Here is an 18,030-nt window from a genome sequence, read left to right as displayed (position 1 = left end):
TGAGTTTCTGTATATTCTTTATTTCAGACTGTGTATGATTAATTTCTGGCTGGTCCTTTTCCATTTTTTTGGTATTCTCATTAAGGTCCTTGAAGGTCTCACAAAGCTTCTTGGGGGTCTCATCAAGTTTCTGAAAGGTTTAGAAAATTCTTGAGTAACCTTATAAATGTGATTCTGAACTCTGTGTTGTCCAGTAGTTTACTTTCCTCTATCTTTCCCATTCATGACATGCTTTTGTGTCTCCTCATTTTGGCTGTCTCCCTGTGTTGATGGAGTGGCTTCGTGTGGTTGGTGACCTATAGGGGCCAGTAGCTCAGCTTCCCCAATCACCTGAGGTGGTTGCTTTTGGTATATCCCTCTGTGGGCTGAGTGCAAAGTCTTGGTGTAATTAAGCCTTTATTGCTGTTAGTACACTTGGAGGAATTGACCTCCAGGCCACTTGTCTGTGAGGATCTGCTGTGTTTATAAAGGAAGAACTGCTGCGCTGGAGACACACCTTGTTTCAATGGGGTTTTGGTGCTCACTGAGTCCATCTCCCGAATGTGTCACTTATGGGTGTGAGGGGTTAAAACTGAGCACTAGGAACACTGGCTTCTGAGTCTCCAATGGGGTGTAATTCAGCTACTGTCTTAGACCACCCTGCAGGAGCTACAGTGAGAACCACAGTCCTTTCCTCCTTGGACTTTGACAGTTTGTTAGGTTAAACTGCTTGAGAGAGGGCCATTCATATGCAAAAGCCGCTGCTTGGAGCTTGGGTGTGTTGTTTGTAGGTTGCTCAGGGCAGAGTCTCAGGGCAGTGTTCAGGGCATCACTAGGCTGGGGCGTAGCCAACAGCGATGGCTGCCCATCCACTGCCTCTCCGAGCGCGTCCCCGTGTCTCCCCACGTCTCATGCTCCCCACACAGCAAACAAATATTCTTGTGTGAAGCTCTGTGAGCAAGCCACCCTCACTTTCTGACCCGATGGTAGACAGTCTAGCCTCTCCCCAGAAACTGGATTTCAGAGAGATCTGGAGCTTGTCTCTCTTCAGGTTGAAGAAAACAATGCCCTATGCCAGCCAGGATCCATTGCGTCCTCACCTCCCTACCTCGGATTTTCAGCACTTGTGCCCTGAATTCTCCTCTTGATCTTTCAGTCTAGTTGTAGGGCTTCCTATCAGCCAGCTTTCCCTTGGGTTTTGGGTGATAGAATTTTATCTTTGAAATTGTTGTGCACGGCAGCAGATTAGGTGTGTTTACCTATGCCGCCATCTTCGTTCTCTCCCTCCTACTTTAGAAATCCAACTGCACACTCAGCCACCCGTGCACTCAGCAGTCAGCCTTCTCTGTGTGCACACCTCCGGACCTCTGCATATATATACTTAATTAATTTTGAGAGGAAATGAGAGGGAGAGAGAGAGAGAGAGATAGAAACATCAATGATGAGAGAGAAACATTGATTGGCTTCCTACTGCACACCCCCGACTGGGGATTGAGCCCACAATCCAGGCATGTGCCCTGACCAGGAATTGAACTGTGACCTCCTTGTTCATAGGTCGATGCTCAAACACTGAGCTACATCCAATTGGTCCTATGACTTATGAAAACAAGCTTTTCCTCATATCAGTTTTTCTAACAGGATACCGAAACAGTGATCAGATGACTAAAGAGAGAATTTATCTGCTTCTTGTATAAGCTCATAGGTGGCCACCACTGCTCTCAAGCATGCTGGTCCACTCTGAACTTTATTATGGTCTAATTCAGTGGCCGGCAAACTCATTAATCAACAGAGCCAAATATCAACAGTACAATGATTGAAATTTCTTTTGAAAGCCAAATTGTTTAAACTTAGATTATATAGGTAGGTACATTGTTATTAACTTAATTAGGGTACTCCTAAGCTGGCCTTTGCTAAAAACTCAAGGGGCCAAAGAGCCACACGTGGCTCATGAGCCGCAGTTTGCTGACCACAGGTCTAATTTCACGACAAGTAGGCATCGGGCACTGGGTGTCCCCCCAGAGTCTGAATGAGAATCCCAAGTCCAATTCCTTTCCTCTCATGAACATACCAATAAAAAGGTTTTAGCAGATTTGGGAGCCCCAGCGCAGGTGCTGTTGCCAGACAGGCCTCAAAGTCTCAAAGGCCTGTCCACACTTCTTGTCCCATTCAAGGGGGTTGTCCTCTGGTCCCTTCAGGGCCTCATAAAAGGGTTTTGCTATAAGTCCAAAGTTAGGGATTCAGATGTGACATTATTCAACATTCCCTGAAATCCTCTTAACTGCCTCCTTGTTCTTGGAGATTGTTTCTGAATGACTGTCTCTTTGAAATCCCTTATTAGACTCCTTTTCCCAGGCTCTAGGAGAAATGCTAGGGACATAACAGCCTGTCTGCAAATCTGGGCTTTTGAGGACGAGACCTTGTAGCCACAATCTGCAAGATGATGGAAGGCTTTAAAAGTGCTTTCCAAACAGGTCTCGTATGTGGGTCCTGTGATTAGGAGATCATCCACATGTTGTAGCAGGACACCCTTCTGAAACTGCAATTCTTTGCTTAGTGTTTTCCCCCAAATCATGGGGGAATTCTTAAGCCCCTGGGGAAGGACTGTCCAACAGTATTGAGTTTTGACCATAGTCTCTGGTTCTTGCCATTCAAAAGTAAAGAGTGGCTGTGAGGCCAGGTTGACCAGCATGTAGAAGAAATCATCTATGAGATCGAGAACTGAATACCATTCACTGTCCCTAGGCATTTCATTAATTAAAGTGTAAAGGTTGGGTGCAGTAGGGTGTATATCCTGAGTGACAGCCCACAAGACCTGGACAAACCTGTTTGAGATTTCTTCACCAATAATATAAATGTGTTGTATGGGAAGAGGTGTGGTGAAATTAAACCAAATTTTAGGAATCCTACCTAATAATAGAGTAATATGCAAATTAACCATCACTCCTCTGCTATACCCACATGCCACGTCCACCAGCTGAGCGTACAAATTAGCCCAACAAATGTGGCAGTTAATTTGCATACGCGGAAGGAGGGAGCAGTGAAGACTGAAGACAGCATAGAAGGAAGAGGGAGGGAAAAAGGAAAGCAAGGTAGCTGTAGCTGCTGGAGGGAAAGCACTGGCAGCATGTGCGGGATGGGGTGGGGTGAGGTGCTCAGCAGCGGCGGGCTCGCCCCTCTGCCCCACCCTGCCCACTGCAGCGGGAGGGGTAAGGGGAGGGAGGGGGCACTCTGCAAAGTTGCTGTCCTATAGGGTGTGGAAAGTAATTGCAAGTGTGCAGTAAACCAGATTTATAGTCAACAGTGCCCCAGCAAAAACATAACCCACAGCCAAAGGTGGAATCGTGTGGCCTCGCAAGGAATCGGGCTCCCTCCTCTCTGGTTTCAGGGTGTGTCACTGAGAACTGCTGTTTCCAAGTCACTGTGGCTTGGCAGCTCCTGCATTGAGCATCTTCCCCCTGGTGGTCAGTGCACATCATAGCTACTGGTTGGAAGGTAGGACAAACACTTAGCATATTAGCCACACACACACACTCACATATATATATATTAGTGGTCGGCAAACCGTGGCTAGCGAGCCACATACACTTCTTTGGCTCCTCGAGTGTGGCTCGGCGTTAGAACCACTTTTTCAAAATAGACTCGTCCAGGCCGAAAACTGACTTCTGTGCATGGGCCACGAAGTTTCAATCGCACTGTATGTGCGCGCCTGCATGTGATATTTTGTGGAAGAGCCACACTCAAGGGGCCAAAGAGCGGCATGTGGCTCACAACGCATTATTTGCCGACCCCTGATACAGATAATTCAAAGACCCATGTGGTGAACACCTTTCCCTAGAATCTAACATATACACTGGCCAAACATATATGAATGTTTATTCCAGTACTGCCGGCAGTATGGCAGAACATCAGGTCATCCACAAAAATCTGCTCTGTATCCCACCATAAACCAGCTTATATTGGATACATGGGGAAAGAACCAAAGGGTATGCCAAACGGGCAGTTAATAGATAAGCAGGCTTGAGATTTGCCAAGGCCTGCAGGTATGCAAAAGGACTGGGGATCTTCAAAGGGCTTAATGATATGCAAGGGCTGGGGTCTTCAAAGGACTGTGTGTAACTGCCAGCCAGGTTAGAATGTGCCTTCTTTAATCAGACCAAAACTATCAGTTAACAGAGCATGATTAATATTTCTTACAATTCTAGCTGGTTGCCCAACATTCTATTTCTGCTCTTATCAACTGGATTTGGCAATGATTTCTCACATATGATACCAAAAACACAGGCAACAAAAGACAAACTGAAGTTCATGAAAATAAAAAAAGTTTTGTGGGTCAAAAAACCACTATGAACAGAGTAAAATGATAACACAAGAATAAGAGGGAAAACATTTGAAAACCACATAGCAGGGAAAAGATTAATGTCCACAATATACAGAGAACTGCTAAGCCTCAACAACAAAAAACCAACAACCTGATTTAGAAAATAAACAAAGGACTCAAATAAACATTTGTTCAATAAAGATACACAAATGGCCTTTAAGCACAGGAAAAGATATTCAACAGCACTAATCTTTGGAGAATGCAAATCAACTTACAATGAGATACCAACTCACACCTTATAAAAACAACAACAATCCTCTCTCTAAAATCAATAAAACATATTCCTGGGCCTGGCCAGTGATGTTTCTTAAATAACTAGTGTGAGATGTATACTTAAATAACTAGTGTGAGAGAAGATATGAAGAATATGGAAACTGTTGTGTACTGTTGGTGGGAATGTAAAATGGCACAGCCTCTGTGGAATACAATATAACAGTTCATAAAGACATTATAAATAGAATTACCATATGGTGCAGCTATACAACTTCTGAGGATATATTCAAAAGAATCTAAACCAGGGTCTTGAAGTTAAATTGGTATATCCATGTTCATAGCAGCATTATATACAACAACTAAAATATAAAGCAACTTAAGTGTCCTTTGATAAACGAATGGATGAATAAAGTATGGTATATACATACAATGGAATGTACTCATCATTAAAAAGAAAGGAAATTCTGAAATATGCTACAACATTAATGAACCTTAAAGACATTATGCTAAGTCAAAAGAGCCAGTCATAGAAAGACAGATAATGCATGATTCCAGTGTATGAGGCACTCAGTTAGTCAAAATTATAGAGACATAAAATAGAATGGCAGCTGCTAGGGCAGGGGAGAAGGAGGCAATGGGGATGTATAGATTAATGAATACAGAGTTTGAGTTTTACAAGATGAAGAGTCAGAAGATGGCTAGCAGTGATGTTGTGTATTTAATACCTCTAAGCATACACTTAAAAATGGATAAGATATAATTTAATGTCCTACATAATAAAAGAGTAATATGCAAATTAACCACCACTCCACTACAACCACAAGCCACGCCTACCAGCCAATTAGAGCGAGTATGCAAATAAACCCAACCAAGATGGCTGCTGCCACAGAGAGCAGGAGGGAGGCTTGGGTTTCCCAGGCAATGGAGGAAGCCAAGCTTTCTGCCTGTCCTTGCAGGCCTAGGCCTCCATCAAGGCTACAACGTTTCAATTATACAAGGTAAACAAATACAAACAGAAATGGTGGCAGCCATGGAGCTGGAAAGAGCGGGAGGCTAGAGATGCCCCTGGCAATGGAAGAAGCAAAGCTTTGCACACATCCTGGCCAGCCCAGGCCTCTGCTTAAGGCTACAAAGTTTCAATTATAGAAGATACACAAACTCCAACAGAAATGGCTGTCAGCCACAGAGTGAGCAGGAGTCATGGCTCTGCTCCAGGCTACAAAGTTTCACTTGTAGAAGGTAAATAAATTCCAGATACCAGGGCCTCCACTTGGATTGCCAGGGGGCATGGCTGGCCTGCAAACCACCACAGGTCCCTCGCTCATGCTGCCCTATGCCCCAAGGGAACACCCAACCTGATCTAGGACACCCTTTAGGGCAAGCCAGCTGACCCCCACCCATGCACCAGGCCTCTATCCTATCTAATAAAACAGTAATATGCAGATTTACCATCACTCCAACACACAATATGGCTTCCCCCATGTGGACACAAGATGGCCTCCACAAGATGGCCTGCAAGGGAGGGCAGTTGAGAGGGACCAGGTCTGCAAGGGAGGGCAGTTGGAGGCGATCAATCCTGTAGGGGAGGTGACTAGGCCAGCAGAGGAGGGAAGTTGGAGGCAAACAGGCTGGCAGGGAAGCAGTTAGACATCAATCAGGCTGGCATGGGAGTGGTTAGGGAGTGATCAGATTGGCAGGCAGAAGCAGTTAGGGGCAATCAGAAAGGCAGGCAGGTGAGCAGTTGGGAGCCAGCAGTTCTGGATTGTGAGAGGGATGTCTGACTGCTCTCAAGAGGTCCCAGATTGGAGAGGGTGCAGGCTGGGCTGAGGGACACTTCCCCGGCCCTGTGCACAAATTTCATGCACCGGGCCTCTAGACTTATATAAATTTATTTAATACAATCAAATAAATTGGGGAAAAAATGAAATACTTCTTTCTCAAGCCAGATTGCTCAGTTGGTTGGAGCATCATCCCATACACCATAAAGATTTTGGGTTCAACTTCCTGTCAGGGAACATACCTAGGTTGGGAGTTTGATTCCCATCTGAGGCCTGTATGGGAGGCAAACAATCAATGTTTCTCTCCCACATCCATTTTTCTTTCCTCTCTCTAAAATCAATAAAACATATTCCTGGGTCTGGCCAGTGATGCTCAATGTTTAAGCTTCAGCCCATGAACCAAGAAGTCACAAGTAAGATTCCTCATCAGGGCTCAATCCCCACCCAGTATGGGCATGTAGGAGGCAGCCATTGATATTTCTCTCTCATTGAAGTTTCTATTTCTCTATCTTTCTTCATTCCTTTCTCTATCCCTCTTCATTTCTCTCTCTAAAAATAGAGAAGATATTTAAACAAAAACATATTCTTGAGTGAGGATTTTTAAAAAACTTAAATACTTCTCCACTATAAGAGACCTTTTTGTTGTTGTTGTTGTTAATCCTTATCCAAGGATATTCCCCATTTATTTTAGAGAGTAGAAGGAAGAGGGAGAGACTGAGAAAAACACTGACTTGGGATAGACCCAACAGTTGGTTGCCTTATGCACGCAGTCCGGCCAGGACCAGGGAACCTGCAACTGAGGTACATGCCCTTGACTGGAATCAAACCTGGGACCCTTCAGTCTACAGGCTGATGCTGTATCCAGTAAGCCAAACCAGCTAGGGCAAGATAACTTTAGGAAAGTGAAAAGAGAGCTCACAGAAAATGGGAAATGTTTGCAACTCATTTCCGATAGGAACTAGTAACCAGCAAATATTAACAAGTTGTACAACTCAACAAGAAAAGGACACTCAGTTTTATAAGGGCAAAGGATGTAAATAGAAATTTTTACAAGGAAGATACAGTGACCAAAAGGAACATGAAAAAGTGGGTAACATAATAAATTATTAAGGAATTGCAGATCAAAACTACAAGGAAATACCACTTCACATCCACTAGAATAGCTATCATAAAAAAAAGTTAGACAATAACAGATATTGTTGGTGATAAAGAGAAACTGGAATCCTCACTCATTTATGGCAGGAATGTGAAATTGTGCAGCTTCTTTGGAAATAGTTGGGCAGTTCCTCAAGAGGATAAATATAGAGTTCTCACATGCCCAAACAATTCTACTCCTAAGTATCTACCCAGGAGAAATGAAGACATATGTCCATGCAAGAGCATGTACTCAAATGTCCATAGCAGTATTATTCATAATCTTCCCAAAGTAGAAACAACCAAAACTTTCTTTAACAGATTGATCTAAAAGTAAAATGTGGTATGTCCACAAAAAAAGAACATTATTTGGCTAAAGGAAAGGAAGTATTCATGTAAAATACTATAGAGCTAATCATTGGAAACAGTATGTGAGGTGAAATATGCCAGTCACAGCCCTAACCAGTTTGGCTCAGTGGATAGAGCAACGGCCTGGGGACTCAAGGGTCCCAGGTTCGATTCCAGTCAAAGGCATGTACCTTGGTTGCAGGCACATACCCTGTAGTGAATGTGCAGTAGGCAGCTGATTGATGTTTCTCTCTCATTGATGTTTCTCTCTATCCCTCTCACTTCTTCTCTGTAAAAAATCAATTATGCCATTCACAGAAGATTACACCATGTAGGATTCCACTACTATAAAGTATCCAGAATAGACAAAATCATTGAGCTGGAGAATAGAGTAGTGGTAGCCATGAACTGTGGAAAGGGGACAATTAGGAGTGACTGATTATAGATACTAGAGTTTTCCTTGGGGGTGAGAAAATTGATTTGATGACAGTTGCATAATTTTCTGAACACACTACAAACCACCACTATGTACACTTTAAATAATGAATGTTATGGTATGTGAATTATATCTCAATAACGGTGTGATTAAAAGGCAAATAAAATAAACTTACATAATTCTGCAATGCATATTTAGGAAGCAAACTGAGAAAGAAAAGTGACAAAGTAGGTAGATACCTTGAAAGAAAGGGGTCATGAGGACTTGGCAATGGCACGTGGGTGACTTCTATGGAGCTAAAAGTGTTGTTTACTTTATCAGAGTTGTACTTACACAGCTCCCCTCTCCCCTGTCTCTCTCTCCAATATTCATAAAATTAACCCTCTTTACCATTTCTAAGTGTATAGTTCAGTGGTAATATGTACATTTACATTGTTGTGCAACCATCATCAACTCCACTTCCAGAACTTTTCCATCATCTCAAACTGAAACTGTCTTCATTAACCAGTCCTATTATTCTTTTCCAACTCCTGTAACCTCCACTTCATTATCTGTCCCTATGAACTTGACTACTTGAGGAAACTCATAGAAATTAAGTTATAATGTGTGTTTTTTGGTGTGTGACTGAGTTGTTCTCTTCCAAATAATTTACTGAGAAATATATTTATGTTTTAGTCACATTTTGTGACTATGCTGATTCAAAATTTAAATTTCAGAAAAGAAAAAAGTATGGATGCAAATTGAAACAGAATGTATATATATTTCCAAAGAGTTTCATTATGTATGAAACAGATTTTTTTTTTTATTGATTAAGGTATTACATATGTGTCTTTATCCCCTCATTGCCACCCCACCCCCACCCCCGCTCATGCCCTCACCCCCCTCGTGTCTGTGTCCATTAGTTGAGCTTATATGCAGCATACAAGTCCTTTGGTTGATCTCTCCCCCTTACCCCACCCCTATCTTCCCTTTGAGGTTTGACCATCTGATCGATGCTTCCCATCTCTGAATCTGTTTTTGTTCATCAGTTTATGTTATTCATTATATTCCACAAATGAGTGAAGTCATGTGATATTTATCTTTCTCTGACTGACTTATTTTACTTAGCATACTGCTCTTCAGGTCCATCCATGCTATTGCAAATGATAGGAGTTCCTTCCTTTTTACAGCAGCGTAGTATTCTAGTGTGTGGATGTAATAGTTTTTTAGTCCACTCATTTGCTGATGGGCACTTAGGCTGTTTCCAAACCTTAGCTATCATAAATTGTGCTGCTATGAACATAGGGGTGCATATATCCTTTCTGATTGGTGTTTCTAGTTTCTTGGGATAAGTTCTTACAAGTGGGATCACCGGATTATATGGGAGTTCCATTTTTACTTTTTGAGGAAACTCCATAATGTTCTCCACAGTGGCTGCACCAGTCTGCATTCCTACCAGCAGTGCACTAGGATTTCTTGTTCTCTGCATCCTTGCTAGCACTTGTCATTTGTTGATTTGTTGATGATAGCCATTCTGACAGGTGTGAGATGGTACCTCACTGTGATTTTGATTTGAATCTCTCGGATAATTAGTGACTTTGAGCATGTTTTCATATGTTTCTTGGCCTTCCTTCTGTCCTCTTTTGAAAAGTACCTATTTAGGTCCATTGCCCATAATTTTATTGGGTTGTTTATCTTCCTTTTGTTAAGTTGTATGAGTTCCCTGTAAATGTTGGAGATTAGACTCTTATTGAAGATAACATTACAAACATGTTCTCCTGTGCAGTGAGCTTTTTGTTGTTTTGCTCATGGTTTCTTTTGTTCTGCAGAAACTTTTTATTTTGATGTAGTTCCATTTGTTTCTCTTTAGTTTCCATTGCCCTAGGCTGAAGATAATGTTTCTGCATATGTCTGAGATTTTGCAGCTTGTGGATTTCTCTAAGATTGTTATGGTTTCCCATCTTACTAAGTCCTTTATCCATTTGGAGTTTATTTTTGCGTATGGTGTAAGTTGGTGGTCTAGATGATGTGGGTTGAGAGTGATGGTTTGATAAAGATGAAACATTCCTGCATATAATGAGATTGGTTCCAATGGACACACAGATGTCTCAGAAATAAAAGACAGAAGGGACAGTTGGAAAAGTGAAGTTCATGAGAAATTGAAAGGGAAGTAGATGCCACTCACAAGTAGTAGGATTGGCCTTAGTTGGAGTATGGACAATTTATCCACCAGAGTTGGAGAACAATTTAGATTCAGGTGACTCATGTGGTGTCTCCATGTCAAAGTACTCTTGATCACTTTTATTTTTCTCAGTTAAATATGAGGCACAAAGACATTAGGGAAGTGAACTGACCAGCAAAATGTAGGAAGAGGGAGGTACATTTTGAGGTCACGAATGTGCCATTTGTCCACATAGTTTTTCTAGAGACATTTTCATTCAGGGCAGGTTTGATGCAAGCACAAACAAATAACATACAACAGATGAGACATGACAGCACTTTTATCTGGGAGTCTTTTATTCCGTCAATAAGTAATTCTAGTTAATTTACTCTTTTATTAACAATATGTTCTTACTGATTTTTTGAAAGGAAAAATGAGAGAGAAACATCTGAGAACGAAACATCAACATGAGGATCCAGCATGACATGCAGGCATGTGCCCTGATCCACATTCTAACCAGTGACTTCATGCACAATCTCTATTGCCTTGGGTAGTTTTTCTACTCTTAAACCTGAGTGAATAAGGATGAAAACAGAAGTGGGCACTGGATACATGTAGGTGATCTTCCTCCCTTCCTCCCTTCCACCCTTCCTCCCTTCCTTCCTCACCTAAGAATATTTTTCCATTGATTTTTTTTTGGGAGGAGGCGGGGAGAGGAAGAGAGGTGGAAAGACAGAATTATCGATGTGAGAGAGACACATTGATTGGTTGCCTCCTGCACAAGCTCAGACCAGAGCCTGAGCCAGGGAGGATCCTGTAACTGAGGTAAGTACCCCACTAGAATAAAACCTGGGACCCTGAGGTCTGTAGGCTGACTCTCTATCCACTGAGACAAACCGGCTAGGCTAGTGGTCAGCAAACCATGGCTCACGAGTCACATGCAATCTTTGGGCCCTTGAGTGTGGCTCTTTCACAAAATACCTCATGGGGACGCGCACATATAATGCGACTGAAACTTTGTGGCCCATGTGCAGAAATTGGTTTTCAGCCTGGGCAAGTCTATTTTGAAGAAGTGGTTCTAACGCTGAGCCACATTCAAGGGGCCAAAGAGCTGCAAGTGGCTCGAAAGCAGCAGATTGCCGACCACTGGGCTAGGCTATTGTAGAACATTTTCTAACACAAGGGAGACTTTGGGGATACCTAATCTTCAATTGGCTTAATTTTAGGGTACCAAGCCATTCACAGAAGGGGATTTACCAGTCAACGTGCCCAGGAAAATCATACATAAAGTAAGGCTGCTCTGTTGGCTTCTCCCATACACATTTTTTGGCAGTGTTATAAGCAAATCTTGAGAGGCTGAATTTTGATGAGGTTAAAAAATTGGAATATTGTCCCTTGCCCCATGATCACCAGCCCATTTAGGCTGGGGAACAGGAAAGCCAGTCCCTTGCCTATCTAATAGACTGGTCTGAGAGATGTACGTTTTACTATAAAGCATCACTGAGGGATCAAGTACAGCTTAAGTTTGATGCCCATGCATTACAGAAAAAGAGTTTTAGAAGAGGGGAAATGGACAATGGAGTGTGCCCACCACTGATCTTCAAGCCCCTGGTTTGGAATATTAGGAGTTGGCTGAGCAACGGACACAGTAGTTGGGGGGTGTTCCGTGTGGCACAGTTGAAGAAGGCACAGAGGTTTTGTTTCCTCTCTCAAGGTACAACCTTGCACTTTACAGTTTGCAGTCCTTCTTTTTTATTACATCATCACAATATCTAAAGGTCTATAGCCAAGAATCACTGAAGCTAATGATATGAAACTTAGCCACAGAAAGGACGCTATCTGAAGGATAACACAGAGTTCAGAGAGACTAGAAGGGACACAGCCAGAGGTAGGCAGTACCCACCCTTTATAAGACAGCAGACATCTGAAGCTAATCCCAGACCCTAAGGGTCTGCATGTCAAGAAGTGCTTCTGCTCATGGACACAAGCCCTGCATCAGCTACTGATTCACTGGGGCCATGTCAGTGGCTCTCGTTGTGAGGGACTCTGCCTCCTCCTTGCCATCTCTACAGAAGAATCATGACATTATATATGAGGCTAGCAGAGTGCTTCACAGTTGGGCTCCCCTGAAGAAGGGCTTGGCGCTGGTACTGGTGCCAGGATCTTCACCTGTCAGGTTGGGGATTGTGCTGGTGTTGGTACTGAGTTTCCTGCCAAGCTTGTGCTGTGACCTGGGGTCAGTATATTCCTCATCCTATGAAATAGTCATCCCCAAGAGAGTTGAGGGAAGGCAAGACCCAGAGGAAGAAGCATCTTATGTGATATCTATGCAGGGCCAGAAACAGCTGATTCACCTGAAAGTGAAGACAGACTATTTTATCAAGAACTTTCCAGTCTTCAGCTACCACAATGGCATCCTGGGACAAGAAATGCCTTTCATCTCACATGACTGTCACTATGAAGGCTACATAGAAGGAGTCCCAGGTTCTTTTGTTTCTGTCAACACCTGTTCAGGCCTCAGGGGCATCCTGATTAAGGAGGGAAAATCCTATGGCATTGAGCCCATGGACTCTTCAAAACAGTTTGAGCATGTGTTGTACACCATGGCCCATCAAGCTCCAGTCTCCTGCAGTGTCACTTCCCAAGACAGCCCAGTGGTGTCTGCCAGCCGACAACAAGGGAGCAGGAAGCCTGGCGGTCTACAGGAGCTGTCCTCCTTGTGGTCACTCACCAAGTACGTGGAGATGTTTGTTGTGGTCAACAACCAGCGGTTCCAAATGTGGGGCAGTAACGTCAATGAGACAGTCCAGAGAGTGATGGACATCATTACCCTGGCCAACAGCTTCACTAGGGGGATAAACACACAGGTGGTGCTGGCTGGGATGGAGATTTGGACCGAGGGGGACCTCATAGAGGTCCCTGTGGACCTGCAAGTTACACTGGGGAATTTCAACAGCTGGAGACAAGAGAAGCTCCTCCATCGTGTGAAGCATGATGTTGCCCACATGATTGTCGGACAGCATCCTGAGCACGGTATGGGACAGGCATTTCTCAGTGGTGCCTGTTCCCGTGGTTTTGCAGCAGCTGTTGAATCCTTCCCTCATGAAGATGCCCTCCTGTTTGCAGCGCTCATGGTCCATGAGCTTGGGCACAACTTGGGTATTGGGCACGACCACTCAGCCTGCATTTGTAAAGACAAACACCTCTGCCTCATGCGTGACAATATCACTAAAGAAAGTGGCTTCAGCAACTGTAGCTCTGACGACTTCTACCAGTTCCTCCAGGATCACAGAGGGGCCTGCCTATTTAACAACCCTCAGCGGCACAAAGGCCGCTTGCGTAGGGATTCCTACTGTGGAGATGGTGTGGTGGAGGGTGAGGAGCAGTGTGACTGTGGTTCTGCCTGTTACACTGACCCGTGCTGTGACCAAACATGTAGCCTGAAGGGCAGTGCAGAATGTAGTGATGGACCCTGCTGTTCTGGTTGCCAATTGAGAAATAAGGGATTCGTGTGCCGTTCTGCTTCGGGAGAGTGTGACCTCCCAGAATTTTGTGATGGCAGCTCTGCAGAGTGCCCCACAGACACCTATAAGCAAGATGGTACACCGTGCGATAGACTGCACTACTGTGTTGGGGGTCTATGTAGAAACCCTGATAATCAATGCATGGCTATGTATGGGGACACTGCACGGTCTGCCCCAGAAAACTGTTACATTTTAATAAACAGCAAAGGGGACCGGTTTGGAAACTGTGGCCATCCCACTTCGGCAAAGCCAAGATATATTAAGTGTTTTGATGATAATATATTTTGTGGGAAAATTATATGTACAAATATTAGACAGGTCCCATCCATCAAACCCCATCGCACACTGATCCAGATTCCTTACGAAGGTGACTTCTGCTGGAGCTTGGATGTCTATAACATTACTGATATCCCTGATGAGGGAGATGTGCACTCTGGCACTGCTTGTGCCCCAAACAAAGTCTGCATGGATTACTCCTGCACTGATCATGCTGTGCTCAAGTATGACTGCAAACCAGCAGAAATGTGCAATGGGAGAGGAGTCTGTAACAATTTAAGGCACTGCCACTGTGAGGCTGGCTATGCACCGCCCGACTGCCGAACGCCAGGAAGTGGGGGCAGTGTGGACAGTGGTTCTCCTGGCAAAACAGAGGATGAAAATCCAAGTGAGGATGAAGGGAACAGTTACAGTGTTGATCATGTAAATTTTGGTAGAGGAGAGAATAGAAATGAAAGGAAAATCAGCGATGAGGTTCAGTACATGTTCCCCCTTGTTATTATCATAATAATTTGTGTAGTTTTTATTTCCTTTTGCTGTTGTTGTTGTTTTGCTATGCTTAGTTGTCTATTTCTTGGTGTGGGTATTAGGGCTGGAATGCATTATTTTCCACGGTCACATGAGGCTCCAAAAGAAAATGGAAAAGCAGCTACAGAACAACAGAAAGATGGCATTAAGCAGAAAATACCAAAAGCAGAAAATGAGTAGTGACAGGAAGAAGTCTTCTATAGCAAACACTTCATAAACTTGATGGAAGGAGGCTCAGTGGAGCAAATGTGAAGTGGGTATTGACAGCGGCAGTGGCTCTGATCAGGACTCAAGATTGTAGGAATGTACTAATGTGGGAGGAGGGATGATTTTCTTCTGTCTTTTACTAATTAGTTACATATGTATATGTGAAATCATTTCAAGACTTTTACTACTTTTTCCCATTTTCACATTTCATGAAACCATTTAAATGATCTTTTCTCATGGACCATTCCTATCAATGTCTTATCTTAATTGTGACATTTTTGAGTTACTAGTTTTTTAGAGAATGTCACCTTCTAATCATCTTTGTTTGACATGTATATCTGTTTCAGGTTTTTCATCCCAATCACAACTACACATTATGTCAGGAAGGTTGTTTTTTTGGTTTGTTGTTTTTATTTAACTGGTGAAATATATTCATTAAATAAAAAGATTTTCAAGTGAAAATAATCTAGTCATGTGGCTTAATGATTGAGTGTCAATCTATGAATCATGAGTTAATGGTTGGATTCTAGGTCGAGGTATATGCTAGAGTTGGGGCTTGATCCCCAGTGGGGGATATACGGGGTGGGGGCAGTCAACCAGTGGTTCTCTCTCTCTCTCTTTCTCTCCCTTGCCTTCATCTCTGAATCAATAAAAAATTATTTTAAAAAAAGTAAATAACAGTGTTCGGATAAGGCACATAAACTAGATCTCCTTTTTGTGGCCTATGTACTAGGTCTCCTTTAGATTTGGGACTCTCTCCAAGAGCTCTATCTCATCCAGAATGGTGTGATCACCCTGTGTCTAAATACATGGGAGAGAGTAAGCAACCTAGACAAGAGGCAAGCTTGTCCAGTGCTAAGTTTAGTTGGAAGTACTCATTTTTCCTTTTATTCTGGTTTTCTAGTTTATGTATTATATTTATTTCTCATTTCCATTTTTTTATTTTTATTTTTGTAAATCCTCACCTGAAGTCATTTTTTTCACTGCCCCCCCCCCACTGATTTTTAGAGAGTGAAAGGAATGGGGAGAGAGAGTGAGAAACATCGATGTGAGAGAGATACATCTATTATGGGGAGACCAGGGTCGGGGATGGGCCTATAACTGAGGGACATCCCCTTGAATGAAATCCAACCTGCCATTCTTCAGTCTGTGGGCGGTTGCGCTATCCATTGAGCTAAACCGGCTAGGGCTATTTCTCATTTCCATTATTAAGTTAACATATCAATGACTGACAATCTAAAGGAACAGAGCATTGGGGGATAATTGTCTGTAAGGAGATCACAAAGCATGTAAAATAATAACTATCAATTCTGTGCAAGACACTATTCTAAACATTTTAAATTATTTTTCATTTAACCCTCCCATTCAACCTATTATACCATCTTCCACATGCTAACCCGACAAGCTCAGGGGAGGCCTGCATGGCAGTCTTGCAAACTCAGAGACCTAAAATAACCACAAAAGATGGCTTGATAATTAAATATTTAACTACAAACAGGTAATAGTGGGTAGTCATGTCCTAGGCAGATATTTTCTCTGACAAGATCAACTTAGATCTTCCTTACTGAGCCCATTTGCCTTTTTGCCTCTAAGATAACATATCTGTGAGATGTCTGGGTAACTTGTAACTTCCTTTTTACCCCGGACCCCTCAGGGCACAACAAATGGCATGAGGGAGATGTGCACTCTGGCACTGCTTGTGCCCCAAACAAAGTCTGCATGGATTACTCCTGCACTGATCATGCTGTGCTCAAGTATGACTGCAAACCAGCAGAAATGTGCGATGGGAGAGGAGTCTGTAACAATTTAAGGCTCTGCCACTGTGAGGCTGGCTATGCACCCCCCGACTGCCGAATCCCAGGAAGTGGGGGCAGTGTGGACAGTGGTTCTCCTGGCAAAACAGAGGATGAAAATCCAAGTGAGGATGAAAGAAATAATCATAGTCTTGGTCATGATGATTTTGCAGAGGTGATGAAAGCAAAACCAGGAGTTATTGTTCACAACCCCCCGAATTCTTTTACTAATACTAGTTTTTCCTTTCTTTTGCTTCTTTCTTGTTCTTTTTCTGTTAGCACTATTTTTTGTTCTAATTATCATTGTCAGTGTTGGGGCTGGAAGGGATTTAGCACAGCACTTACAAGAGGCCCCAGAAGAAAACGAAGATGAAGAAGGCATTAAGAGAGGAAAACCGAAAGGCAGAAAACGAGTAGTGATAGGAAGAAGTCTTCTTTGGCAAGCACTTCATTCATAAACCTGGTGGGAAAAGGCCAGAGAGAGAAAATGTGAAGTGGGCATTGACAGTGGAAATGGCTTTATTAGGACTCTACATATTGTAGAAATGTACTAATGTGGGATGCAGACTTTCTTCTGTTTTATATAAATAATTATATATACATGTGGCATCACTTATAAAATATCTTAGTATTTTTCCCATTTTTACATTTCATGAAACCATTTAATTAAACTATTCTCATGGATTATTCCTAAAAATGTCTTGTCTTAGTAAGCCAATTTTTGAGTTACCAGTTTTACAGAGAATGCTACCTTTTACTCTTTCTTTGACATATAGATCTGTGCCAGGTTTTTCATCCCAATCACAACTACACATTATATTAGGAAGGTTGTTTATTTGATTTGTAGTTCTAATTGAACTGGAGAAGTATACTCATGAAGTAAAATTATTTTAAAAATATATTTTTATGGATTTCAGAGAGGAAGGAAGAGGGAGAGAGAGATAGAAACATCAATGATGAGAGTGAATCATTAATCTGTTGCCTCCTGCATACCCCCTATTAGAGATGGAGCCTATAATCTGGGCATGTGCCCTGACCAGTATTCAAATCATGACCTCCTGGTTTATAGGTTGACACTCAACCACTGAGCCACAGGGTCTGGGTGAAGATTTTAAATTAAAATGTAAACAACAGCCGAGACCGGTTTGGCTCAATGGATAGAGCGTCGGCTTGGGGACTGAAGGGTCCCGGGTTCGATTCCGGTCAAGGGCATGTACCTTGGTTGCGGGCATATCCCCAGTAGGGGGTGTGCAAGAGGCAGCTGATCGATGACTCTCTCTCATCGATGTTTCTAAC

General features: G+C 42.9%; 3 protein-coding genes across 3 annotated transcripts in view; 2 read left to right on the top strand and 1 right to left on the bottom strand.

The window, feature by feature from the left end:
* TMEM116 (transmembrane protein 116) overlaps positions 1–18,030 on the bottom strand; it is a 131,453-nt gene that overhangs the window by 43,055 nt on the left and 70,368 nt on the right. The window lies entirely within an intron of this gene.
* ACAD10 (acyl-CoA dehydrogenase family member 10) overlaps positions 1–18,030 on the top strand; it is a 151,688-nt gene that overhangs the window by 107,836 nt on the left and 25,822 nt on the right. The window lies entirely within an intron of this gene.
* Positions 12,377–17,192, top strand: LOC311613957 (disintegrin and metalloproteinase domain-containing protein 1a-like; the record flags this gene model as incomplete). Its single annotated transcript, XM_084868450.1, has 2 exons — positions 12,377–14,685; positions 17,045–17,192. Exons 1-2 carry the CDS (start codon positions 12,425–12,427, stop codon positions 17,190–17,192), a joined length of 2,409 nt encoding a protein of 802 aa, XP_084724576.1. The 5' UTR covers positions 12,377–12,424.

Source organism: Pipistrellus hanaki, assembly GCF_964339955.1.
Source record: "Pipistrellus hanaki genome assembly, chromosome: 19".
In the NCBI taxonomy this organism is placed as follows: domain Eukaryota; kingdom Metazoa; phylum Chordata; class Mammalia; order Chiroptera; family Vespertilionidae; genus Pipistrellus; species Pipistrellus hanaki.
This window is presented reverse-complemented; position numbering and strand designations above follow the sequence as displayed.